At 44.6% G+C, this 27,500-nt stretch overlaps 1 protein-coding gene, 1 long non-coding RNA gene and 3 other non-coding genes across 10 annotated transcripts in view; 1 reads left to right on the top strand and 4 right to left on the bottom strand.

Moving 5' to 3' along the window:
* Positions 1 to 23,427, top strand: part of shank1 (SH3 and multiple ankyrin repeat domains 1) — an 81,305-nt gene extending 57,878 nt beyond the window's left edge. Inside the window, exons 16-28 of one of the 6 annotated variants that reach the window (XM_030406815.1) lie at positions 6,048 to 6,130; positions 6,472 to 6,596; positions 6,964 to 7,099; positions 7,490 to 7,570; positions 11,601 to 11,609; positions 11,912 to 11,938; positions 12,052 to 12,108; positions 12,316 to 12,431; positions 12,795 to 12,918; positions 13,594 to 17,110; positions 17,374 to 17,382; positions 18,210 to 19,100; positions 19,956 to 23,427. In XM_030406815.1, coding sequence (XP_030262675.1) covers positions 6,048 to 6,130; positions 6,472 to 6,596; positions 6,964 to 7,099; positions 7,490 to 7,570; positions 11,601 to 11,609; positions 11,912 to 11,938; positions 12,052 to 12,108; positions 12,316 to 12,431; positions 12,795 to 12,918; positions 13,594 to 17,110; positions 17,374 to 17,382; positions 18,210 to 19,100; positions 19,956 to 20,043 — 5,263 coding nt within the window. In that variant the 3' untranslated portion in view covers positions 20,044 to 23,427. Of the gene's footprint in view, positions 1 to 6,047; positions 6,131 to 6,471; positions 6,597 to 6,963; positions 7,100 to 7,489; positions 7,571 to 11,600; positions 11,610 to 11,911; positions 11,939 to 12,051; positions 12,109 to 12,315; positions 12,432 to 12,794; positions 12,919 to 13,593; positions 17,111 to 17,370; positions 17,383 to 18,209; positions 19,101 to 19,955 lie in introns of all 6 variants that reach the window. The other 5 variants (XM_030406820.1, XM_030406819.1, XM_030406818.1 and 2 more) reach the window with 5 other exon arrangements.
* LOC115575046 (uncharacterized) lies at positions 5,517 to 8,406 on the bottom strand. The gene is made up of 4 exons (XR_003982620.1): positions 8,195 to 8,406; positions 7,465 to 7,593; positions 6,934 to 7,121; positions 5,517 to 5,797 (listed from the first exon to the last, which is right to left on the bottom strand). It is a non-coding gene; the product is annotated as an uncharacterized LOC115575046 (long non-coding RNA).
* A 2,451-nt stretch (positions 23,428 to 25,878) lies between the features above and the next one.
* On the bottom strand, positions 25,879 to 25,968 carry LOC115576456 (small nucleolar RNA SNORD88). The gene has a single exon (XR_003982863.1). It is a non-coding gene; the product is annotated as a small nucleolar RNA SNORD88 (small nucleolar RNA).
* Positions 25,969 to 26,116: 148 nt separating this feature from the next.
* LOC115576453 (small nucleolar RNA SNORD88) lies at positions 26,117 to 26,208 on the bottom strand. The gene has a single exon (XR_003982860.1). It is a non-coding gene; the product is annotated as a small nucleolar RNA SNORD88 (small nucleolar RNA).
* Positions 26,209 to 26,762: 554 nt separating this feature from the next.
* LOC115576450 (small nucleolar RNA SNORD88) lies at positions 26,763 to 26,854 on the bottom strand. Its single transcript, XR_003982856.1, has one exon. It is a non-coding gene; the product is annotated as a small nucleolar RNA SNORD88 (small nucleolar RNA).
* Between the last annotated feature and the right edge of the window lie 646 nt (positions 26,855 to 27,500).

Below are 27,500 nucleotides of genomic sequence, written 5' to 3'. Positions count from 1 at the left end.
TTCCCCCTCCCTCTGCCCCTGCTCCTCTTCTCTCTCTCTCCCTCTCTCTCTCTCTCTCTCTCTCTCTCCCTCTCTCTCCCTGTGTCGCAGTCACAATGAACCATCTCCATCTCTCTCTCTCCCATTCCTCCTCTCTCTCCGTCTTAAGTATGAAGGGGCTGGGAGAGCTCGGCCCTCTCCCTTTCCCTTCTTCCATCTCTCTCTCCTCCTCTTCTTCCTCCTCTCCTCCTCCTCCTCCTATCTCGCGGCTCGCGCTCGCTGCTGTCTCGCTGGAAGACGAGAAGGAGAAGGAGCAGGAGAAGGAGGAGGAGGAGAGGGAGGGGAGGAAATGGCGATGGGGGCATGCGGCGAGGAGGATCTCTCCCTCTCCCTCTCCCTCTCTTCTTCCTGGCCGTCGCTCGGCCCTGTGAATAGGAGCGTCTGGTTCATTTACAGGTACCTGCCATGGTTTTTTATACCCCCCTACCCTCCCCTCCTCTCTCTCTCTCTCTCTCTCTCTCTCCCTCCAGTTGCCGGGGGAGATGGGGGGGAGGAGGAGGGAGAGATGTATGCATGTGGACATCATGGATGGCAGGGCTGGATCGATTAGATAGACTGACAGATGTTGCAGTGCATGCTTGCAGATGGATGTGTTTGATTCTGTTTCTCAATGTGTGTGTGTGTGTGTGTGTGTGTGTGTGAGAAGACGGACGAGAGCTGCTGCTGCTGCACAGCCCGGTGTATGAGCAGTGCAGCCGTTCTGTGTTTCTCTGTGCGAACATGTGTGTGTGTCGTTTTCTCCCTCTCTGCTTTGAATCGCTCTCTGAACAAACGTCCTCCAGCGATGCTGCACCGGCACAAGTGATGCTCGTTGCTTTTTTACTGATGTGCAGATTGACTGCGTGTTTGTGTGCATGCATGCCTGTGTGTGTGTGTGTGTGTGTGTGTGTTTGTGCGTATGGATGGTGTGTATGCTGCTGTCCATTAAAAACACAAAGGTACGGCGTGGAAATTTATCTTCCTCTGCCGGCTAGTTGCATGTGTCCTACGTGATGTGTGACATGTTTTCTGTATGTTTACCAGTGTATGTGTGTGTGTGTGTGTGTGTGTGTGTGTGTGTGTGTGTGTGTGTGACAGAGAGAGAGAGAGAGGGAAGGAGACTGCCGACAAATTGGAAACAGCGCATGGTGAGGGAGTTTTAACGATGCAGCATGCATGACAAGTTCCAGCTTCTTTCTGACACCTCTATGGAAGCCTGCTTGGTCAAACCGTTTTTAATGCCTTGGCTCCTTACGTACGCAGTACGCAGAGACACATCGTACGCTGTGCTGGATTGTCCAACTCACTCGCTTGCGACTAAGATAGTGATTACAACATTGGTCTACTAATACTGACAGGCACTATCGGTTCAGTGGCTGGATCCTCTGAAGGATGCAGTGTTTCTTCTCTCTAAAGACTACGGTCGGGCCTCTCATAGAGCCGAAACAATGGTGTGACAAGTTTTCAAGTTTGTCTCGTGGTAATTGCTCTTAAACCTCCCAACAAAGTCTGAACTGAAGTGATAAACTAGGACAAGTTTAAAGATACCCAAATTTAACAAGTACATCTTAACATTTAAGATAGTTTCTTACGTAATATTCTGTGATTAACAGCATTTAAATCAGGAGAGACTGAATGGTGCAGTTTGTAGTTTTGGGGCAGAAACTGTAATCAGAGAAGAACAGTGGTGTGCACGGGGGGGGGGCAGGAGGCCTAATTGTTGAAAAACGCGCACTGAAGTGCCCTCTTGGGAGCCAAAACGTGCGCTAAAGTGCCCTCTTGGGAGCCAAAACACATGCTAAAGTGCCCTCTTGAGAGCCAAAATGCGTGCTAAAGTGCCCTCTTGGTTGGCAAAACACACTAAACTGCCCCCTTGGCTGGTTAAAAACTGCCCTCTTGGGTGGCAAAAGAGCGCGCTAAAGTGCCCTCTTTGGGAGCAAAAACCCACGCTATAGTGCCCTCTTGGGAACCAAAGCGCGCACTAAAGTGCCCTTCTTTTCACCCCTGCATGCAAAATCTGTGCACGCCACTGAAGTAGAAAGATCTTTATTGACTATTTATTATTAACAGAAAAGACAAACTGTCTTTAAATTACTTTAAGGTTTATTCAGTTAGTTTGAATTCCAAAACTTCATAGTGCCCCTTAACTACAAGTAAACAAGTGTGTATTTATTGATTTGAAGTTTAGAAATGTGAATAGTCTTTGGTGTTTAGACCCCATGATAATGTCATCGTATTTTAAGGGAGCGATGACGCTGTGTGCGGCACAGGAGTCTAGACACGGGCGATGGTGGTGGTGACTGGATGAAGAGAATAGCTGATGTGAAGAGAAGTGGGCGCTGACCCGGAGCGCTGGAGGGTTGCGTTGATTCAGTGAACTGACAGCAGCAGAGAGGAGAACAAGATGAGAATTTGGCGGCGATGACATTATTGGCTTTAGAAGATTGTGCCATAATGTGGTTGGTCAAACCGAAGAGCGGAAGAAGACACTGATCTAGACCTACCTTAATATGACCTGGTCGAGTGATATCTCTCAGCTTCACAAGTTGAAGAGGATCGCCAGTTGACCATCGCGCAGTGGATTTGGGGACAATGGGGGTTTGTGAGGACGTAAAGGCTGAATTTCACCACTGCACTCGGAGGAACATTCAGTCTAGAGACTTCAAAAGGTTCCAGCCACTGAATTGGGACACGGCTAATGACACTTTAAAGTTGATGAAATCCTCGATGACAGCAAAGCCCGAGTTAGTTTTAGGCGCCGGTTGGATGGGATTCAAGGGATAACTGCTGGAACTGAGGGGACGCACAACCACACACAGACACAGTGAGGGAATATAAGATAAGTAGTACGACATTGACACCAAGTCTTTGTGAGAAAGACACTTTGTAGAAGAGCCGCCACAATTATTTGTTTTCAATTGACTTGGCTTTGATGATGCGTCCTCAAAGTTTTTAGCAGGGTTATTCTGCATTTTCCGCTGCGCTGGTATCACGTCTCAAGATTTGGTCATTCTGATGAGATTAAAAGGCACTTAAAGGGTCTGTTTAGAATAAAGAAAGACCATTACCTCAGAGTTTATCATGGGCCCTGGTGATGGATGTAATAGTTCCTCAAGTGTTGTTTTTGAGGCATTTAATCCATCACTCCTCCAAATAAAGGCTGCATAAGTCTAGGAGATGTCATATTGCAATCCAATATATTTAGCCTGGCCAGAGCTGCTGTCCATGAAATGAAACTAACGTCAGCAGGGGAACAAGTGCAAAAATATGATCCGCTGTTAAAGGTAAAGTTGAATTTCCATGGAGTGACTTGTTGCTCGCATTGGGCAGAGGGCAGGCTAACAGCGGCAGGGGAATTTAATGCATTACTTTGTACCTAAATCCCAATAGTAATCTACTCCCACTCCTCGATCCTACCGTAAGATCTGTCCGAATGTGTTTGTATGTACAGTATGGGCTCATTTATTCACTCGGCCCCTCTTGGGCTGGGCAGCAGAGATGAACAGAAGAGGACAAGAATAACAAAGAGACAGAGCCTTGGCAGAGACAGAGAGGCTCTTACAGCCTGTGGAGAGCATCATGCACTCAATAGGCTGAATGAAAAAGATCATTAGGAGGGGGGGGGAATGTGATTAGAAAAAAAATGAGTAGAAGTTTGGAGAACGAGGGGAGGAAGCCAGTACAGAGAGAGAGGTATGGAGTAGTTGGGGCCATTAGGATGTAAAAAGAAGAAAAAGCCAGTCAAGAGAGAAAGAGTGAGGGAGGAACAGATGGAGTGGGCTGGGACTATTTCGGTGCACGATGGGATTGTCAGCATGTGGTTACAGTATGTTACAGCTGACACGGTGTATATATACCTCTGTGAATCACTGACTGACTGAATGACTGCTTGGATGGTCTTTTCATTCATAAGAAGACAAGAGTCCACTAGAGGCCAGTGGTCCTTACGCCAAAGTGGTTTAAGCTGAAGTAGCCGAGCCGCCAAGTGCGTCACGTGTCTGACTTCTCATGCCAGTAAAAACAAGATAAGCCTCTTGTTATGGGCGCAAACAACCGACTGAGGAAATGTATATGATTCGAACACCTTCTTAAGCATTTAATGGACGAGGACGTGTGCATTTTGATTGCCACGTACTTTTATCAAAGTAACAGAAGTCAGCCAAAATGTGTGAATTTAAACGCCGTCATTCTGTCTCGTCTGCCTCAGTAATCAGATTCTCCCGTTGGAGACAATGTAAAGTTATCAGCAAAATGCACTTTTAATTTTAGTTAAAAACATTCAAAACTTTCAACAGAATGTGAGGAAGCAAGTCTGTGTCTTGTGTTTCAGATCATCTTAACGCCTGAGATTTAATGCCTACTATGTTGTTGTTGCTTGCACGTCACAAGGATTTAATTGCTCAGACTGACCAAGTGTAAAACTGCATTTGACAAATAGACACTTGGACAATTTGTATCCAGCTGGTCAGAGTCGGACTGAGAATAAAATTCAGCTCTTGCGATTTTTATCTGGACTGGCCCCGTTTTTCCCCAACATATACCCCTTATGAGTTGCATGAAGTATTCAGGCTATGTGTAACATACATTATAGGCTCAGCAATAGACATTAAGTGAGAAGTAGAGACGAACGCAACTTTCAAATCAGGCCCTGTGCTACATGAGCTAGCAGTAGCAATACCGACTGTTGGTGGGTTGTCGTGTCAGCGGCCTCCTCTTCTTGGCCCTGCTCTCCACTGGAATCATCCTGCTGCTCATCTGTCCACACTCTTTCGTCCTTCTCCTCTCTTGGCACTGGAGGACTGTTAATGTTGTCACTGCAGCTAGCAGGATTTGAATTTGGCAATCGGCAATGCTGTTTTTGAATAATAAATGTAATAACTTAAAAAATGTTGCAGCATCAGCCTTGAAATGATTTTTTTAAATTTCTCTTTCTGACATTTTCCGCTCACCTTTTCATCCGTTTGATTTGTAGTTTTGATTCAAACCTGGCTCTTTCTGTCTTGATTTAATTAAATTATTTCCTGCTTGACCTGATGTCACGTCGATGGGCGGATTTACTCAAAGGGGAGGGGGAGGTGACGATAATCAGCACCAATTCCTGCACCTGCCTTAGGTAGCCCATTGATAGTTTTGGTGACCGTGTAACCCCAAAACAAATGGGCTGATCAGGATCCAGGGTGATTTATTGGTCATTATACAACAGAGGGTCCAAGATAGGCTAGCACGGCTCCCATCCAGGACCTGTTTCCTGTCCTCCCATGCCAAAGCCATGGCCAACTTTTTTTCTCTCTGATTTGCTGGTGGTGACCTTCAGACTGGCCCATCTGGCATTTGCCACAATTGCGGGTCTGAGCCTGCAGTGAAGGAGCTTAGTTCAGTGGTCCAATAATTTGAGGTTGGGCCCCTCCAAAGGAGTGACAAGAATCTTTTCTTTGACTTTTCTTTGCTTTTTTTGTGAATTTTTGGATACTTTTACTTAAATAAAATCATCTGACCAGTTTATAGGCAAAACATCTCAACAGTAAATGGACACTTGACATAACAAGAGGCCTCAACTAGACACAAAGGGTCAGAAGTCAAAAATGTTGGGAGCCACTGGTTTAATCGTCAACAATGCATCACATTTTCTAAGCTTTATAATGTACAATTACATGGCTTGGCTCTGGTGTGGACCGATCCAGGCAAGTTTCCCTGCGTCCAGTTCTTTCTGTTGCTGAGGCAACAAGCAGCGCCATCGTACTGTATATAGCATCTCTTATTCACTGAGGTTCTGGGCTCGCTGTCAAATACATACAGCAGAGAAATAATAAAAACATATGAAGAACAATATCATAAAAAAAGGTCATCAGAAGGGGGCACAGGTCGTGAGAAGCAAAGGAGAGGTGTGGTGTGGCTGGGACTACTGGATTTTAAAACTTGACTTGTCCAATCATTGTCTCTATTTATTAAGGCAGCTGACCTCCTTATCGTCTGTCTCCCATTTCTGTTTTGTTTCTAACTCCCCCTCTGTCTGTTTTCCTCTCTGCTAGTGACTATATAATCAAGGAGAAGACGGTGCTTCTGCAGAAAAAGGACAGCGAGGGCTTCGGCTTTGTGCTGAGAGGAGCCAAAGGTAAGAAATGTGAAAAAAACACAAACATCCTGCCCTGCAATCCCACTCAGTGAATGTACCCCAGTATCCTGGTTATGTTTTGTGCACGTGAACAGTTTATGCCAGTTTCAGAAACCTGGATAAACTACCTGGAATATTCAGATGATCATAAAGCCAGATGCTGTTAAGATCATCATCAGTTTTTTTTTATGTTCCATGCGAACGTGATAATATAATCAAAAATAGGATAAGACTAAAAACCAGGATACTAAAGCACATGTATTTGCACTTACTGAGTTAGATGTGGTAGTTCTCATCGTGTGAAATGCTAATGTGTCCTCTTATTTTCATGGTGTCTCCAGCTCAGACTCCTATCGAGGAGTTCACTCCCACCCCGGCCTTCCCTGCCCTGCAGTACCTGGAGTCAGTGGACGAGGGAGGCGTCGCCTGGAGAGCTGGCCTCAGGATGGGGGATTTCTTGATTGAAGTAATGCCATGTTTTATGGCTTGCATTATGATTTACACTTGAAAGCGCTGGTTCAATTTAGGTTGTGCATGAGTTCACACTGGATCTACAAATAGTTTCTTCTGTGGCCTTATTTTACACCAGATTTGATCGAAAAGCTGTTTCTATGTTTTTAAGATACTTCTACCAACCTTTAAAACTGTATAAAGTAATATATATTTCAAGATGAATTCATTTGGAGACCCAGTGAAGTTTTGCTGATATTAATGTCCAGAATGAATGGACAAAATGTGAATGTAGTTGAGAAAAGACGTTAAAAAAGACAATAGGTCGTGTTACTAAACTCAATAACACTTACCTCCGCCTGTGCTTTGTGTTTCTATCCCAGGTCAATGGTCAGAATGTGGTGAAGGTCGGTCACCGGCAGGTCGTCAACATGATCCGGCAAGGTGGCAACAGCCTCATGGTTAAGGTTGTAATGGTAACTCGCAACCCCGACATGGACGAAGGTACGAGGAAGAAAAGTAAGAGTCCATCTCTTGCGCCCTGGGTCAGTGGCAATTGTAGAGTCCAGACAGTGACAATGACAAAAAAAAGGCAGAAAATCTACATTATTTTGTTAATTTCAAATGTTCACATAAGTTGAATCTCTGAATATATATAACATTTTACATTTGAACATTTAAAACCTAAATTGATAATTAAACAAATTCAACTTTCTCACATTGGAACTAAGCCACACTGTAGGTTGCTGACCATCTTGTGTTAATATCAGTGGCCATTCAGGGGACCTTTCTCCGCTTTTTTCTCAAGCGGGCCCTAAAATTTTGCCTCTGCTGCGTGAATGTTGGTGGTTACTGAACCTCACTCCCCAAACAGCCTGACTTACGTTTTGTTTGTTCCTTCCCCTCCAGTCCCGCAGCAGAGTAAGAGGCTGAGCACTCCAGCCATCGCCCTACGATCCAAATCCATGACTTCAGAACTGGAGGAGATGGGTAAGAAATTGGCTTTGATAAACCTTTGGGGGGGTAAAAAGAAACACGCAGATAGGGAGATGTTGATAAATAAGAAGAATGCTTTAAAGTTCAAGAGGAGGAAAAACAAGTTAGTGGGAGAAAATAGACGGAGGTGATGGGGAATGATAGAAACAGTATGAAACCAGAGTGTTGGGGGGCTGCTATAGATGCTCAAAGTGTGAAGGGGAGTCGAGCTAGGGCTAAATTTAGTCAGTAAGAAAGTAGCGAGGGAGATAGTGTAGTTACTCTGTGACAGCAGGAAGAAGAAGAAGATTGGCTACCGCCGTGGATGACGGTCTCAATCCATTTCACTGTTCTTTCAGAGGTTCCACACTGTCACTTCCAGCACTACACCCACTACAGGTAACCCCACCAAGAAAAAGTGTCGCCATCCACCCTGTGATCCCTCTCTCACTGCCCGCCTTCTCTTACCTCTTACCCCCTTGCACCCCCCACTGCTCCCTGGCCCCCCCCCCCACAGCTTTAACCCCACTGCCCACAGGGCAGTCTACCAGCCCCTCCGCTCAATGCACACTCACACATACACAGACACTCGGCAAGTATTTGTTGCCAAGGTAACACCTGCAGAGGAATGGGCGTCACCTGAGAAGAGTTTTCCGGGTGGCACGAACATCATCGCATCTGGTCTTCGTGTTTTTAGTGAGCAAAGTTGCTAAATATTTCGTTTTTTGAGTCGATGTGTTTTTGTCCATTTAAAAACGTTTTTTAAATGAATCTGGAAGAAGACACATCGAGGATAAAATTATTGAGATGAGTAATTTTTGAGGAAAAAACAAAACAAAAAAACAAAACAAAAAAACAACTTTGTTCCAGGTCTGTTGCTATGGTAACAGCATTATGTGTGGCTATGCTTATGCCATCTCTATTTGAGGCAAAATAGTGGGAGGAGAGTGCACGGTAAGGGTCAACGCCCCCATTTGCAGATCAGAACGCTGGCCGGCGTTTGATTGGTGGTAATCCTCCGAACAATTGTGGTGTTTGCTGATGACAAGCGGAGCTGCCGGAGGAGAGGGGGGGATCTGCAGGGCCTCACTGGCTGGTCTCAGATGTGGTTTGAGCACAGACGTCATGACTTATTTATATGGTTCTATACAGTATGAACAATAATGTAGAAGCAAACAAATACTTGCGCCGTTGCTATGTAAAGATGGATAGTGGATAGTGGAGTAATGGCATCCTTATTTTTTTTTCTGTTCTTTGCATGCGAGTCCCAACCATTGACACATATAAAGATGGATGACAAGAGTGAAGGCGAAACATCTCAATTGCCCCTCGGTAGCTGGCTGCAGGGGAGGTCATAAATCCTGCCCCTCCCTGGTAACAGATAGGACATGGGCCAGACTAATATAGTACACATCAAATACATTTTTCCAAAAGACTGATTCTGTCATTTTAGTTCATTTTCATCATGTATATGTAAGTGTGTCAATTTTTCTGATGAATAAGTTATATAAAGCTATACAAGGGGGTTAGATTTATAATGATTGACAGCCTGACTCCTCGCAATTAGAGCTCAATATATGTTGTCTGATGTGAGCCGATTTGAAAAATCTTTTTTTACGAATACCACATTGCCACATTTTACGGATCACCTCAAAAAATGTGACTTTATGTATATAATCTGTGTCCTATATACAAATGTTGGCCGACATTTTTTTTTTTTTATTCCAAATATTCATCGAGCTCTACTGCTCCACCACTCGATCACCACCGTGCAGACTCTGCCTCCAAATGACATCAGCAATGCAATATAGCAGCACTCGTATCCGGGACATTTTGGCCTCATTTTTGAGCAATGCTGCTCAGCTGTCCATCTTCATATATTTTTGGTGAATTTTGTCTCAGGCAAGTTTAAATTAAATATATTTCGCGGTGATCTGTGAGGGGAAACTGCCGCTTTTGTCGATGGAGTCTGGTGGCTTTGAAGAGAGCGAAGTAAGGGCTGTTTGCGTTGTGTTGGATTTTTTTTGGTCTGAGATTCTGCTGATCTGAACTGGTGAACACCAGCAGCTACAATGAGTCCTGCCGTGCTGTTTTAGTCTGCATTTGACTTGATCTTGAGCGATGAAATCAGCTCTATGCTTTATTCCTCCCTCGTCTCTTCCCCTCACCTGCCTTCTCTCTGTGGTGTGACCTCACCTGACCAGCACAAAGCATGAGCATCCAGTCTGACACGCAGGTTCCAGTTTCCTTAACCCTCAACCCACATCCCTCCTACTGTACCTCCACTAGTTGCCATACACTATTATCTTTCCATTAGCACCAGTGATACAGTATGCATTACCTTAATACAAAGGGTATCACTTCAACAAACTTAAAGGTTCTCCAGTACATACACATCAGTGCTGTCTCGATATTGGTAGGGACATCTGCTTAATCGATTTATGCTGAAAAAAACACAACAGTTCTCTTCTTCCATCACAAATGAATCAAAATGCAACATCCTCTGAAAAGGGGAGCCATCATGTTTAGAATAACCTTGGTCATTATTTTGAGAAAAATGGCAATAACCATGTTGCTGTATTAAAACTGTATAGGCCAGTCACTGTAGCTAAATCAGCCAGGCTGATATTAGCTCACTGGCGATGTAGTATATTAGTGGACATGTTGGCCGAAGAGCAAAAAAAAGAAGAATTCAACTGCCAAACTAGGATTCAGGTCATTTGGAGGCAGCGTTACAATTACAGTTTGTCCACCAAAGAGAATTTACAAGTTGATTCTTCAGCTGTGAAATAGGGCTGCACAGTTGATTGACATAATGTCCAAATCACACATTTCCGAATCGCAGAAGCTGTTGAGCAATTTTCTGATAAAGGTAAAATGTGTGACAAATCAGCATTATGATGAAGTACTGTGAAGCTGCAGAGATGGCCTCCGGTACAGATCCCAGCAAATGTCATTGCATCATGGTTTCTAAAGTGAACATAAAAAATTGTGATGCAAAAATGAACATTTCTGCTAATTGTGACTCATACTGCAATCGTAATATCCGACAGAATAATTGCAATCAGATTTTTTTGTGCAACATTTTATGCAGCCTCATGTTGAAATGTTACTATGTTTCTTGGTCACAATTCTTCTTAAAAAGTCTAATCCAAGAGATCTGTATCGATATTATCTGTTTATTTTAAAATTATTATTGACCCAGTCCTTAATATCTATATCAGTATCAACCTAAAAACATCTCATTATGGTCGGGCTATACGTAAACTTTTTAATGAAAGAGTCAGTTTGAATCAATATAAAGTGTATTCATCAATAAATATCCCAAGTTCCGTTAGATGTGTGTGCCTAATTGGTAGTCAGACACTTTATAACTTAGCTCCTCTTTTGCCTCCTTCTGGATCAAGGTGACAGGAGTACAATGTGTGACACAGCCATGTCAGGCTTTGCCATATGCTTATTCTAATGCATTAGAATTCATTTAGCCGTGACGCCTAATAAACTGTCTCACCTCTGCGATTGGTGCAGTGTCCCAGTTCACCTAGAAGTCATGCTGCAAGATAACAAGGACATTAGAATGGAAATGATTCTGCAGTGCACATAAGTCCGCAAATTGTTGTTTTTCGGACATTTCATTTCAGGTGTTGTTTCACTATGTTTTGACATGTGTTACAGCAAAACTGTGGCTTAGTTTTTGGAAGGATTTGTGCAGTGCGCTTTTACATAAGAGATGAGATGAGTTCAAAACTCTTGTGCTTGGTTTACCATCGGACATTAACATTTAATTCCTGTTTGATTAAGCTCAATAAACTACACATTATGAAACAGCTTCAGTATGGCAGAGAACCCTATCCCTATTCAGTCCACACACACAAGCTCACCCACACCAGTGGATGCAAACACTAAAGGGTCATCTTTTATTCCTCCTCTTTGCTCCTCTATGGACTTTTCCCTTTACTTTTCACTGGTTTAACCACTAACTCTATCTTTTCTTTGTCTCCTTTCTCCTCAATTCACTGCTGACGGGATCCTAACCATTTAACAGTGGAGAGAGGTGGGAGACAGCTTCACACTAATATCGCATTTGTGCGTGTGTTCTGAAGTGTGTCAGAGAGAGTAACACAAAGCAGCATACTGTATGTGTGTACAGCATATTTACTGTAACATAAGTGTAAAAAACTTCAGCTGTCTTAAAGCGTGGGTGTGATGTGCGTTCTATTACATCGAAGCTTGGAAAGCCTGGCGAGGTGACTCAGTTTGTCAGGCTCCGGGGGAATATGATTAGTATTCACTGTAACAACGCTATCGCACTTTCACTCCTGCCAAAACTTAAGTCTCCTTTTGTCCTCCTTCCAGCTGCTACCCCTTGGAAAAAAAAATCAGGTATGCTCTGGTACACTCTCACTTAAGGCATTGTATTTATGTCCGTCCAAAATGACTTGGCACTCACCGCTCAGTCACTTATTGGGGCTTATTCTGAGTTTCTTTTCTTGTAGAATTCGAATCCTCACAAGTTACAGAGAAGAAGAGGACAGTCTATCAGATGGCTTTGAGTAAGGGAGCTCATGTTTGTCAGTGGATGTTTCCTGAATCTCTTGCTCTCTTTCTCACCCACCTTCATCAAGTGTGTCCCTTTCCACACATTGTTTCTGTCATTTTGTTGCTGTCCATTTTTCTGTTTCATTGCTGTATGCCTCTTTCTCTCTCCGTTCCTTTCCGTCTCTCTTTCTGTCTCTTTCTCGACCTTTTTTTTCTCTCAGATAAACTAGATGAAATTCTTGCAGCAGCTCAGCAGACAATCAGCACCAATGAGGCACCGGGGACACGGGGACAGGGGCCAAAAAGAGACAGGGGGCGAAGTTTCTATGGCAATGAGGTGCGTATTGTGAAACATGCTTCCATATATTTACCTGTGGCCTGACTTAGCCACTTAGCTCCACGGCTAACTGAGCTAATTGTTCATGGCAGCTACTCACTACTGTCAAAGACAGATACACCAAAGAGAAGCAAGTCCATTATAGTGAGCAGCAGTAATCCGTTATGCTGCTCCCTATGTTTTTGGAGCTGCATTTGAATCTGGCCATTTCTTACACCTTTAAACGTGGTTTAGGCATTATTTTTGACCGTTACAGTGAATCAGTCGTGCACTAGATTCGCTCTTAGGTCCTAAAATACTGTGCATTTGAGTCTAATTTTACTCCTGTCCCTGTCATTCGGGTACTTCTTTTTGCCATTTCAGCCAAACTACGGGGATCAGTCCGGGATGGGGATGATGTCGTCGGGGCTGGGCCTCGGCTATGACCGTGGCCAGTACACCTCAGGTCACGGCCCACCGCACGGTATGCTGCGGCAGAAATCCATCGGTGAGGCTGTCTGTTTTTTCTGTCTGCCCCTCCATCCGCCTGTCTGTCTGTCCTCTGAACCAGTAGAGGTCTACACTGTGCTGACCTGTTTGTCTGTAGCCAACAATGTCTTGTCTGTGGCCAAAAATGTGCGCACTTTGCATCTGTATCTGTAGCTGATCGTATGTTATACACTCACCTGTTTGAGCTACTATACTTGTATTTTAGAAATAAGACGTTTGTTTGCTGTCTACTCACCCTACTACTATTTGTTATAAGCAGTAGTGCCACTAATCTCCTTGTTTATCCTGATGGCTTATTTTCTGGTTTGTTGCTTACTAAGGCTTTTCTAACTCTCCCTCTGAATTAGTCACAGGCTCTCTGGTGACCAACAAAACAAAAACTGTTGTGTGATGCTGCCCAGTTGCTACTTGTTTGTAGAATATATAGCACTAACTGACTTACCCACTAACAGATAAGATCTGAGGACAGACTTGCTGACAGGTAGACGGGCAGGCAGATTTAGACAGACACTCTCATAAATTACCCTCAGCTTTCTTTTTTCTGGCTCCATTTCCTCTCTACTCTTATTCGCCCCAGAACTTTTCTTCTTCCCTTAATCTAACTCTACACCATCTGCAAATCTCTATCTCATCCCAATTTGTTTTTTCTTCATTTGTGAATAATGTACTGCAGGGGTGCCTGAGGAGGAGAAGCAGTTCCTGCATCCTCCTGCCATGAAGTTTGCCCGTAGTCTGTCGGTGCCCGGCCCAGATGACATCCCTCCTCCTCCCACTACAGCTCCACCAGACCCTCCGTTCTCCTCTGCTCCACCACTAGGTTGGAGAACGAAGACATCCCAGCAGCCCTCTGTCTCTGTGTCCCAGGCAACATCCACATCTGCGCACTACCAGCCCTACTCCCAGTCAGTGCACTTCACCCATGGGGGCAGGGAGAGGGCTGGTGGTTCTAGCACTGGCCCCAGCGGTGGAGCGGTGGACCACACAACCCCATATGCACATGCTGCTTCCCATACTGCTCAAAGCAGGACTGCTTCGCGGAAGGTTGCCTACACTGGGGAGCCTGTTGGAGCTGGTGGAGGGGCTAAGGCAGCAGGTCTTAGGAGAGGCTATAGCACCGCTGTCCCCCCATCCAGCATTGCCACTGTGATGCCCCAGCAACAACAGACCACCCAGAGTCAACCCCAGCGAGCAGACCGCAGTGCAGCTGGGGCTGGAGCAGGCGGTCCTAAAGGAGGGGCCCGGAGAGGTAAGGGCCCTCTGGTGAAGCAATCCAAGGTAGAAGACCTGCGCGCGAGCCAGGGAACACTAGGGGACAAAGGCTCGGTGGAGAAAAGCTCCATCCCCATCCCCACCATTATCGTTAAGGCCCCTTCAACCAGCAGCAGTGGACGCAGCAGCCAGGGCAGCAGTGTGGAGGCAGATGCTCCTGCATCAGGGGAGACAGATGATGCCAAAACACCCCATGGTCCTCCTCCTTCCACTCCTGCTCCACAGCCCCCTGCCCCACCTTCCATCCCAGCACCACCTCCTCCATCTTTGCCTTCGATGAGAGCCCAGGATAACCTGGACTATACCAGCCAGTTTGGGGCTGCAATTGTTGGTGCAGCTCGTCGAGACCGGGAACGGTTTATTGAAGCCCGCAGAAAGAGTGCCTCCTTATTCATGTCTGCTGAGGAGGACGTGAGTCTTGGAGGAGTGAGTGATGGAATAGGAGGCGTATCGAGGACTCAGGTGTCACAGCAACAGCTTAGCACACAGGCTGAAAGTTCATCAACACGACTGCGTCCGTCCAAGTCTATTGACGAGGGCATGTTCTCTGGGGATACCTTTATCCATCACACCCGCAGTATGCCTCCAGCCTTTGGCTTACCTGAGTACTCCTCACATGCCCTGGACTATCAGCCTAAGTCTGTGCCTACTGACTTGTACACAGCGGCGGGCAGGCAGCAAGCACCCTCTACCACCACCTTCATTCACCCTCTCACAGGAAAGGCTCTTGACCCCACATCACCACTAGGGCTAGCCCTGGCTGCCAGAGAGCGTGCTCTGAGGGATGACAGCAGGTTACGAAGGGGAGCAGAGCACCATTTCACCCGCCAGATGTCGAGTGTGGTGTTCCCTACATCTATTGCCAGCTCTCAGCCGGTGTCTTCCGCTGGCCAGTCCTCCAGCTCCTCCTATCTGGTCACCTCGTCTTCTCTGGCTGCCACGACGGCCACAGTAGGTCGTCCACCCTCACCCAGAATCCTCAGAGGAGTAGGGAGTGTGTGGAGCGAGGAAGGTAGTGGAGGTGAGAGGGAGAGGGAAGGCGGAGGGGCTCGTGAGGGGCTAAGAGTTCGCTTCTCTGAGGACAAAACAGTCCACACACACCACTACCAGTCTCAGCCCTATCAGCCAACCTACAAGGAGAGGGAGCGGGAAAGGTCGAGGGAACGGGAGAGGGAGCTGTCCAGAGAAAGAGAAAGGGACAAAGAGAGAGAGGGTTACATGAGGAGGGCAGAGCAGGCTGCTGCAGCCGCTGAAAACTCTGCTTTGCAAGCATCCCAGTCTCAGCAGCCTCGTAGACCCTCTTTTCTCAGGATGGAAAGTCAGGCTGATGCCTATGTCTTGTCCCTAACCCCTCCCTCTCCTCCACCTACTGGTACTCAGCAAACAGCAAACACTACTGGCAGTGGTATGATGGTTCTTCCTCCCCCTGCCCCCTCAGTTGATGCGGACGATGAGTTTGTCTATGCTGACCCCCTACCTCCTCCATTAGAGTTTGCAAATAGCTTTGACAGGGGAATAGGGAGAATATCAGGGTACTCACAACACGGGATGGTGGCCAACAGCCTGGCCTCCCGCCAACAACAGGTCCCACCCCCTCCACCCCCTCCACCCCCACCACCGCCACCACCTCCTCCACCCCCCCAAAAAGAACCATTTGTAAGCGGGTTTCCTGCTCATACACCCCTGCCCTCACCTCAGGCCGGGGACTCCACTGCCTCCAGCCTCACATCATACGACAGTGAGGTGGCTAACCTGACTCAGTCTGCACCTTCCCCATCCCAAACGTCGCCAAACCCTCAACATCCTCCTTCACCCTCTACCCTGCAGCCAACCTCGGGACCTCCACCTCCCCCGTCTGTCTCACCACCGCCTCCTCCTGGATCTTATCATAGACCCTTTTCTATGTCCCACCCTCACCACCTTTACAACAGCTCTCACACTCCTGGGCGCTCTTCCCCCACGCCTCCCCCTCACACAGTCGCTCCTCCCCCGGCCTACCGTGGTCCGCCAGCGCCCTCCTCCACTGCTGCCACCTCTGCTCTACATAGGAGCACTGCCTCACATGCCACGACCGCTAGCTGTGCCGCTACAACCACCACTGCTGCCACCACAACAAGCACCTCCACTCAGCTCTACCATGAGCGAACACACGCCACACATACATCCTCCACCTCCATCATGGGCAGTCGCAGAACAGGAGAACACCACCGGCCTCCCCCTGCTACCAAGAAAGGAGAGTCACAGGAGACAGTGGTTGACTCTGGGATTGAGGAGCTGGACAGCCGCAGCAGTAGTGACCACCACCTGGACAGCATTCTGGCTCTAAGTGGAGCCAGGGACAGGCTGGACCGTGGGGAGAGAGGAGGTGGGGCAGGAGGACGGATGGGAGGGGGGGGTGGGACAGGGGAATCAGAAAAGGGAGGAGATTTTCTGGAGTCTTACATGAGCTACTTGGATGGACAAACTTTTGAGATGCAAAATGCCACAGCAGCAGCCTCCACCTACCCCAAAGCTAACAGGTTCAGAGAGGGAGGTCGCTCCAGTGATCTACATAGACAGACCAGCACTGCGCCTGCTTCCTACCACTCCCACAGACGAAGGGAAGAGCCGGAAGAAGAGGAGGTTGAGGAGGGAGTGACAGAGGATGAAAGTGGCCAGGATGGGTATGGGATGAGGGACATGCAGAATTTGGGTCGGCCCATTTCACCATACTTTGACCGTCCACGCACTCCTGAGATGAAGCCTCATTGGAGCGAGGGGCAGATGAGCGGGGATGGCCAATCTGGGACACTTTTGGAGGGAAGAAAGGTTTACCCACCTGCATCCAGTATGAAGCCCAGCATCATAAATGAGCTGAACAGCAAACTGCAGCAAAGAGGCAAGGAAAGCTGGAGCAGCCAGAGAACACTGAGTAGACACAGGTACACATTAGTGAAAACTCTAGCTTTATGTTTTTCATTGCACAGCATGAAATACATTTGTTTTTGTTGATGCACAGCATTGCCATTCTACTTGCCTGTGCGAATGTATCAGTATGCCACCTGTGAGTTCTTTATCTCCCATAATTGATGTTCAAACCTTCTGTGAAACACTGTACTGCCTTTTTATGTGTTGTATAAGTGTTGTCAACTGTGTAAAACTCTCTTTTATTTTTCTGGCTTTTTCCATGTTTGTCTCTCAGAAGCAGAAACAGGTAATAGAGCCACTTCCAAACTCCTCTATTTCTGTCAGGAAGAACATAAAACTTTGACACATGCTTGAATTTACTGCCTATTTTGAGACAGTAAGGAAGGGGAGAAAAAAGCTTGTAAAAATTGAAACAGCTCAACTAATAACCAATCATACACAATAAAGATGTTGACAGAATACACATATTTTAATCCACAGGTTCTTAAATTTCTTTAAGTTTTACCAAGGTGTCCTTCAAAGGGCCAGTTCACCCCAAAATCAAAAAACATATTTTTCTCGTACCTGTAGTGCCTTTTATTTAACGTGATTGTTTTGTCTGAGTTGCTGAGTTTTGGAAATATCGGCCGTAGAGACGTCTTCTTTCCCAAGCACCATCTAGTTTGATATAATCAAACTGTTGTGCTTGTGACAGCATGGATGCAAACCTTACTGGCATCCTCTTTCAATTGGCTCTCTCTCAGTCAGCTTAGTTAGCTAGCCCTTTGTCTATAAATATATGCACACTTACGAGGCGATATGGTAGGGGAGGGTTGGGGAGTGTAGTTCGGAAGAAAGTATAGCTCCTACATGAATAGCACTGTGGATTATCTTGAGTAACCAGATCATGATTTATTGAAAGAGATATTGCTCTACAGACATCTCTACTGATAGCTTTAAAACTCAGCAATTCACATCAATCAATCAAGATAGATAAATAACACTTCAGGTAGGAGGCAAATATGTATTTTTGACATTGGGGTAAACTGTCCCTTTAATGTGTTCGAATTTTCATTGTATTGTTTTCTGTGATGCTTTTCTATTTTAACAATTTCTCTTGCTCTCCATTCACAGATTTTCAGAAGACTCAGCCTCAGCTCTGAGCCCCCCTTCAGCTCGATCCCAGTCACCATCTCCAATCTCCTTATCACAACCATCGTTATCCCCATCGCCCACCCCTGCGTCCCAGTACCCCAACTGGGGTCGATCCCCATCTCCTCAGCCTCCAACTGCCTCTCAGCCTCCACGTTCCCATTCCCCACTGTCCCCGACATCTTACGCCCCTTACCCAACCTCCCCCAAACACAGACCTGTCTACCGGACCAAAGCCCTAGAATTCCAGTTCATCCCCAGTCGTGAGTCCCGTAAAGCAGAATCACACATGCTCCAGCGTAGGCGAGCACCCAGCCCCCTCATCTCCCCTTCAGAGAGGCCAAAGCTGGGTCCACCGCGGCCATCATCTCTTCCTCTTCTCCCCACCACGCCCCTATACAGTGCCATCTACGACCTCCGAGGTTCAATCACCCCACCATCACCGGGGAACCCTCTTGGAGACCCATACTTCTCACCCTCTCCTCCCCTTTTTGCCCCCTCTGGTGCCCCTCCACCTCAAAACTCCAACTTAGTTGTTTCCAGATCCCTTTCTCCAACTCACTTCCTATCTGGGACATCTTCTCCACCCCTGCACCCTCTCCCTCCCCCTACCTGCCTGAGTTACCCTCATCTACCGCCTCCTTCCCCTACAAAGCCTTTTGCCTCCAAGCCGCTGCCCTACTGGACCAAGTATGACGTTGCAGACTGGCTAGGATACCTGAACCTGGGTGAGCACAGAGAGCGTTTCCTGGACAACGAGATTGATGGCACCCACCTTCCCTCCCTAACAAAGGACGACTATCTGGATTTGGGTGTGACACGTGTAGGCCACCGCATGAACATAGAGCGGGCCCTGAGGACCATAATGGACAGGTATGGCTGCAATTGTACAGGCTCAACATGACTGACCACTCATTTCTTAGATTGGAAGAGTTGCAAAAGATAGTCAGCACAGATGCTCCTTAAATGTGTTCTGGCAGGACTAACTCAATTATTTGGAATATTTACAATTGATACATGCATTTCTTTTCCATTTTCCAAAATTTTTCACAAAGTTATTTTTACCAACAAGCGGCTGAACCCAACAGTTAATCTCTGATCAAAATGCACTAATACAACCAACACATTTCATGCACATCTGAGGAATAACTCTCTTTACTGCATGAATGTGCTCCCCTTACAGTACATGTTACAGGAATTAATCAGAAGTAGTGTGAAGCACTGGCAGGAAGCAGACCATTGTACTGCTGTAAATAGTACCAGCAGCAAGAGGTACTTTAGCCACCTAGAAAATGTTTGATATATTTTGAATATTGTTGAGTACAGTGCTCTGCTTCCTGCCGGCATTACGCACTGCTTCTCCACAGTGGAGAGTAAGCTGATTAGATTTTGGTGGTCAGATGTCAAGGTCACTGTGACCTCACAAAACACATCTATTCGAGCTATTGTCATAACCAACGTTTCATATGTAAAATCTGTTGTCAGTCATTAAAAGCGTCACAACCAATGTTTTGCCAGTCTAATCTGTCATGTGGTGAGCCACCATACTATCCTAATGAACAATTAATTATTTCTCACTTCAAATAGCATGAGTCACACAAGAGAATTAATCACAACAATTTACCAATAACAATGTATAACAATATAGTACAAAAAACACTATTCATTATCATTTCACAATCACCACCAAAGATCACTTGTATCCTTTGTTTGCTCTTCTGTCCGCAGGCTGTCCAGCAGCCCATTTCCTATTTCTGTACTCTCACCTCGGGATGGACAGACTGAGAGGAGGAGGGACGACGGGAGTCGGAGCTGAGGTTGCAAGCGCAGAAGCAGAATGAGAGAGAGAGAGAGGAAGGAGGGGTTGGAGTCAATGAGGGAGGAAGACACAACTGCTGCTATCCATGGTGGATTCATACAACAAATGAGGGGGGAACAGATTTCACACAGAGAGCGACAGAAAGAGGGAGTCAAGTCCCAAAGGGAGATGGAAACACAGGGACGGAAAAAGGGCTGACGATCCAGAAACATACCGGCTGGCGCTCCCCAGTTGTGGCGGGCTGATTTACACGAGTACACTCCCCCCACATGCATGCACAGTCACACGACAAACAACAAACAAACACACTTTCATACCAAGATACTATGGCTACAGCAGATATTAAGAGGGGAGAAAAGTGATGAACCAAATACTTGAGAGGAACAATCAAAAGCCAGTTAGTTTTTTTTGTTGTTGCTGAAAATTGAAGAAGGGTGTCCATCATCGTGCAGCCATCTTGTTTTAGTCCTCTTACCCCTCAGCCGGCTGGTTAAATCTGTTCAGGTTTGAGGGTGAAATTTACGAAGAATACAATTTAGAGTGCAACGAATGAGACACCCTCCCTGTGTGAGTGGATGTTAAGTTTTAAAAATGAGTATTTTAAAGTTGAATGGGGGTGAATGTCTGCGGAGTGAGGCTTTGTTTGTGTGGTGAGAGCAGGATGACGCAGGGCAGAATATCATGACAGCTTCCGCGTTTTTTCAGGGGAGATGAGTGCGTAGGTGGAGAACTTGCGTCCTTGGTTCAGGCCGAGGAGGCTGGCTGTGTGTTTGGCTTTGATTGGTTTTGTCTTGTTTTTACCTCACCACCTGTAGGGCTCCGTCCTCACTGCAGGTCCTGTGATCAGGATCATATGTGTTTCTCTATAGCTCTTTATCATCTTAAGTCTTATAATGACATATATACAGACTGGTCACTGTATCACAAATTTGTAGCAAAAATAAGTGCCCAGACCAACAAAAAAAAAAAAAGAAAAAAAAAAAGAAACACACTGATACGCACTCACAGGCACCCAAGATACTACTATACATGCCTGCATGCATACACCAACATGTAGACACACACATACACACAAGCACTTACAAGTGATTGTGTTAGAGTTCATGGGACACCTTATATATAGACACACACTATATGTTTGGATCCAAGATGTACTTATACAAGAGGGGACAGACTGTGATTTCAACTGTTAGATGGGATACGTGACAATGTGAAGAGAAATCTCCCCGAGGATTTTATTTACTGGTAAAGACTTCCTCAGCGTCGAGGCAACTGTTGTACACCAATTCAGACCCTCCGTCCCAAGGGAAGACTGGACAGGAGAGGGGAGGGGAAGAGGAAAAACTGCCATTTTCTTGCTCTTTCCCACCTAATCCCCCCTGCTCCTTCCAGGAGTGGCCCACCCTCTCTCTCGACAAAATCCAGGAGAAACCAAGTGACAAAGGGGATCCGAGAGAAACGCTTATATCAAGTTTTAATACTATGATTGTTCTTACAATTTTTAAACTTTAAATGGGAATACTGGAATACTGATATTGATATGAAGAGATTTATTGTTACTATTTATCATTACTATCATCGTCCTTACTGTTATTATAGATTCAGAGAGTTCCTGGCTTCAGCCGTTGGCGGCTGAAATGGTGCAGTCAGTGTATTTTCTGACTGTAGTTAAGATAATTGTGCTGGTTATATATATAAATATATGTATATGTAGGTATTTTTGAACTGAAAGATGCATTTTATCTCTTGCACGGCACCCTTAACATTGCTTCTGTGTGAAAGGAAGCACTGCAACTTAATGTGAAGCACATTTTACAATCACTTCCTTTTACTTTCTCTTCTCCGCTTTTATTTTGTCACACTAAAAAAAAAGCTTTAATCAGAATTCCATGTTGACCATAATCGATATGAAATATGATTTAAATCGTTGCCACTTAATTATGCAGATGCTGGAAATGTAGCAACTGTTGCTCTGCCCACAATACAAACAAGTGAAAATGATAAATCACTTTATTTACAGTGACACATTTTTTTCAATCCTGGATAACAGCGGCGCCCTTTTGATAGATCACACCCACAAAGTCTTTTTTCATCTACTGCACTAAAGTCCTTTAATTTCCCCATAAGCTTCCACTGCACATTTACATCCCATCTCAACCTCAGTCCTGCTTTTCTCACTGTTGCTGAGATCGACTATAAGGGCTCTCTCATGACCTCTCTACCTTGAACAACACTTCACCTCTCCTGCTGCTTTCGAGTCCTCGAACACATATCAAACGTGCGTTTTTACATCGGGGGGGATGGGGTGGCGGGGGGCGTTGACGGGCCCTGCTATGCTCAGTCTGTTTTTGCAAAAAGATAAATGAGTTTTCATGGATCGTGTCGCTCAAAGTGCGCACACACACACACATGCTACAAATGTGAAAAAGCAAAGGTCACTGAGGACGATTTGTCCGTGTAGTTGCTTTGTACTGGTGGTCAAGGAGAGATTATGTTTGAGTGCAAGGGAAATAGCAATAAGGACGATGAAAATAATGGTCATCTAATTATGGTTTAAGATGTAAAAAAGAAAAAAAGTCTCAAAAGTTCTAAAGAATCTCTGTCTTCCAAATAATGTTTAACATGAAAAGGTACAATGTATTTATTTAACCGTTCTGCTTTCTATACAGTTCGACCTGTTCTCTGTATCTGCCCCCTTCCACTGTTAATGACCTGACAGTATCAACAGTCTTGTTTTTCGCTCGACATTTGCATCTCCTTGTTTGTACAAAGCACCTTCTGCACTCGCTGACATGTGCCAGTGCGCTCACAGCTCATTGTTTATGACCAGCATATTATGCAATGACCCTATTTCCATTAGCAACTGTGGCTTTTACATTTACGTTTAGAGGTTTTTGAAGTAATTTTCAGCCAGAAAAGGGGAGTTTCTGAAAGCAAGAACGAGCAGAATGTGGCCTAACTCGACTCCACAGCCAGATTCTACTTGTTCCCATCAGGTCTCTAAAAAGTTTTCTAGTGTAAATAGGGCCAATTAATAACTTTGGATAAGAAATTTTGACAACATCTCTTGCTGATACAGTGATGTTTTCGTTTCAATTGTTTCTTTGCATTTAGAAGTTCTAATCAAGAGAGTGACGGCACTTCGCCGCTGTCAGGAGAAAAAGTACGATCTGAGGGAATCGGTCTGACTCTATAGAAAGCATTTCTTTTCCTTTAAGAGATCTTTTAAAAAAATGAGAATATGAACTGATGAAAGGTAACTTACAGAATATATATGTATATGTGATATGCATATACACACATTCATATAAACCTATATGAATTTCAAATGTTTTAAGAGATAATAAATTGTTAGAATTATAATAAAGATACAGAAACAAAGTTCTAATTTATGTTTTTGTTTTGAATGAAAAATGTCATTCATTTCCATCTAACACTTATATTCACTCTTCAGAGCCTATTACTTTATAACTGGTTCACTTTAATGGACCAAACTGTGTCATTGCCAGGCAAGTAGTTCTCTATGTGTCATGTGAATTATTATGGCATGTTATTGAACTGTTTTAAATAACATTGAGGTAGATCAAATTAATATGAATGGAATTCAAATCTTTTTTTTTTTCATAAACTTGTAGGTTCTAAAGATCTTATGCTAAATGTTACAGAGCACATGTACTGTGCGTAGGTACAATTTTGAGGCATTTCTATTCCAATTTTCTGCCACTTTACACTTCAGATGGAAATACTGTCCCACACTAGTTATCTGAAAGCTTGAGTTACTTTACGGATTCAGACAAAAAAAATTACAAAATATCAACAAATACATTCTTTTATTTAAGGTAAGGCTTTGTTGAACCCTGTGACAAATTCACAAGCTACTCAGCAATATATGGAGCACTTATAATTGTCTGGCTTTGTTACTTGTAATCCGTCTTCTAAAACGTACTCCAACTGCTGATACTTGAAAAAAAGTTGCAGTATCTTGACATGCTTTTTGGAAATCTCAAACTCACCCAAACGAATAATACTCTGGTAAAAGCCTTCAATGATCTGATTTTAAGTGTACTTCATGGTATCAAAAGTAATTTCCTGGGAAGAAATGTACTTCATCAATAGTGCAGGTAAAAGGCTGAGCAATTATTGGACCCTATATTCAGCATAATTTTTTACTGGTCATTTCCATCATGGGGGTTATACATTTGCCTATAAATCAATTTAAAAATAAAGTAGTTCGGCTCTGAAGCACCCTGCAAGGTAATGCGTTACTAAGTGTTACATGTTACAGTACATCTACCTTCAAAATGCAGTGGCTTGAAAGGAAGTTGCAGGAAATGGTAATACTCTTATTTACTAGAGTATTTCTACTTCGAAGAAGTAGTTTGTTCCTTAGACTGATTGTTGTCTAATATGGACAATGGAAATGGCAACCTTTGTATCACAAATCACAAGGCAAATAATAGGCATTCAACACTAAAAAGTTTTGTTTTTTTTTTCTTTATTTACATAAAAATGTCAATATGACAACATAACAGCTGTTTACATCAAGTGTGGATCAAGGTGCGCATTCATCCTCCGGACAACCAGAAACTGTATCTGTCTGGTCCGTGTTATCTAAAAGGTTGGGAACCGCTGTTGTGGGTCCCCCTTTTGCCGCCAAAACAGCTTTGACCCGCAAAGGCATGGACTCGACAACACGTCTGAATGTGTGCTGTGGTATCTCGCTCCACAATATTAGCAGCAGATCCTTTAAGTCCTGTAAGTTGCAAGGTGGGGCCTCCATGGATTGGACTTGTTTGTTCAGCACATCCCACAGATGCTCGATTGGATTAAGATCTGAGGAGTTTGGAGGCCAAGTCAACACAGTGAACTCATCATTGTGTTCCTCAAACCATTCCTGAACTATTTTTGCAGTGTGGCGGGGAGTACTATCCCGCTGAAAGAAGCCACTGCCATCCGGAAAAACTGTTTGTATAAAAGGGTGAACTTGGTCTGCGAGAATGTTTAGGTAGGTGGTACTTGTCAAAGCAACATCCAAATGGATGGCAGGACCTAATGTTTCCCAGCAGAACATTGCCCAAAGCCTCACACTGCCTCTGACAGCACATCCTGGTGTCATATTTTCCCCAGGCAAGCGACACACACGCACCTGGCCATCCACATCATGTAAAAGAAAATGTGCTTCATTGGACCAGACCACCCTCTTCCATTGCTCTGTGGTCCAGTTCTGATGTTCCAGTGCCCATTTTAGCCGCATTCTCCAGAGGACAGTGGTCAGCATTGGCAGTCTGACCGGTCTGCGGCTTCGCACCCCCATACGCAGCAAGCTGCGATGTACTGTGTATTCTGACACCTTTCTATCAGAACCAGCATTAATTCTTTCTGCAATTTGTGCAACAGTTGCTTTACTATGGGATTGGACAACACGGGCTAGCCTTCGCTCCCCACGCGCATCAATTAGCCTTGGGCGCCCGTGACCCTTTCGTCGGTTCACTGGCTGTCCTTCCTTAGACCATTTTTGGTAGGTACTAACCACTGCAGACCGGGAACACCCAACAAGACCTGCAGTTTCGGAGATGCTCTGGCCCAGTCGTCTTGCCATCACTATTTGGCCCCTGTTAAAGTCGCTCAGATCCTTACACTTGCCCATTTTTCCTGCTTCCAACACATCAACTTCAAGGACAAAATGTTCACTTGCTGCTTAATATATCAGACTCACTGAAGCAGATTATGTGTGCCGGAGGATCCATACCTGAATAACAGGAACACAGTAGTCAGAAAAATTATTCAAAAATCCTAATCATAAAACAAGGTTAAAAAAATATTTCAAGTAATAATCTCCTCAGACTCTGCCTTGTCAAGGGCAGAGCCGCACTTCTGTCAACACCAATTCTCAGAGCCCAGTGCAATACATCACAAGAGATAATTTAGAGGCTGCTATTCAAGGCCAAACGATGTGATGACACAAACCTGATGTACAGCTTACATCTTCACCTTCTTCAAGACCTGAAAAGACAAAAAGCAAGAATTAATGTGCTGTTAATACTCAAATTTTTGCCCACCATTGGTTTGTTTTCTCCTCAGAAACTCTGGCTTGTCAGGGCCAAAGATGCACTTTTATCTCCATACAGACTCAGAGCCCAGTGCAAGTCATCAGGGGAGAGGGACAGCTAAATTAATCCTGACTTCACTACTATAAACATCTCTTAAACTTTACAGTGTCAACTTTCAACAAAGACATATTGTGGCAAGATGGTGCCTTTCTTTCACACTCAAAGAATCCCATGAACACCACGAACATGGACTCTTCAAGCCTGCTTTTAGTGCAAGACCCCATTTTCCATACAGCACTTTATCTACACTTCTGCTTAATTCAAATGTCTTAAATGCGCTGCTCTGCACATTTAATTGGACTCATGAGTGTAAAATCATGAGCATTCATTGCCCTCCACTGGCCATTGTTCAGAACTACACCTGTTGATTATGTAAAAATGAATTCAAGTTATTCATTTAATAGGTTTTTTTAAACTGTTTGCCTTTACAATTGGTAGAGGTGATCAGAGCATCTCAAACTATGAGAACACATTGCTTTTACATACCTTTAAGACTCAAGATGAGTCTAGTCAGCGTGGTTCAACATGTTGGAAGTGGCCTGAAAAGAACAAAAGTATGTGTTATTGTGTTGTCATGACCAGACCCTTTGACCATCATTTGTTTGTTTTCTCCTCAGAAACTCTGGCTTGTCAGGGCCAAAGATGCACTTTTGTCTTCATACAGACTCAGAGCCCAGTGCAAGTCATCAGGGGAGAGGGACAGTTGAATCCACACTAACAGTTTGGATTAAAGTTTATGAAATAACCATATGATCATACCTGCCAAGTTCATGTTATAAAAGCAGGCGATAACCAAACCTCTCTGAGACACACGTGTAGATTTAGATGAACACTGACTACATGATAAGATATGTTATACTTGAAACTGACGACCTGAGTGATTAGCCACCTGTTGTAGATGAAGCTCTGAGGCAAGATAATGGCAACAAAAAAATAAATCGCATGACCACAGAAAACAGGTCCTCACAAATACCATGAAGGTGTGCTGCTGGCTTCAATTAAATATAGGGAATAGAATCTCACATGAGACAGGTCGTTATTGATACCATGATGGGACAATGATGTGCAGCAGTTCAAGTGCAAAGTAGGACATGAATCAAATATAAATTAGCAAAAAGATGCCAATCCAAAATATACACAACTGCAACAATATAAACAGATTTACAGTAAGGATAATTCTTGTTGAGTTGCATATAGATAGCCTATGTGTGAGAACTGGCCTGTAGCCATGTATGGACAATATCAAATTTGAGGTACAGTATCAATGGTTAATTCCAAACATATATGCCTATGATATTGCACATTATGAATGGTATATTAAAAGAGTTAAGATGATAAACCATG

Source organism: Sparus aurata, chromosome 23 (genome assembly GCF_900880675.1).
Source record: "Sparus aurata chromosome 23, fSpaAur1.1, whole genome shotgun sequence".
In the NCBI taxonomy this organism is placed as follows: domain Eukaryota; kingdom Metazoa; phylum Chordata; class Actinopteri; order Spariformes; family Sparidae; genus Sparus; species Sparus aurata.
The sequence above is the reverse complement of the archived record's forward strand: the minus strand, read 5'-3'. Positions and strand labels throughout refer to the sequence as shown.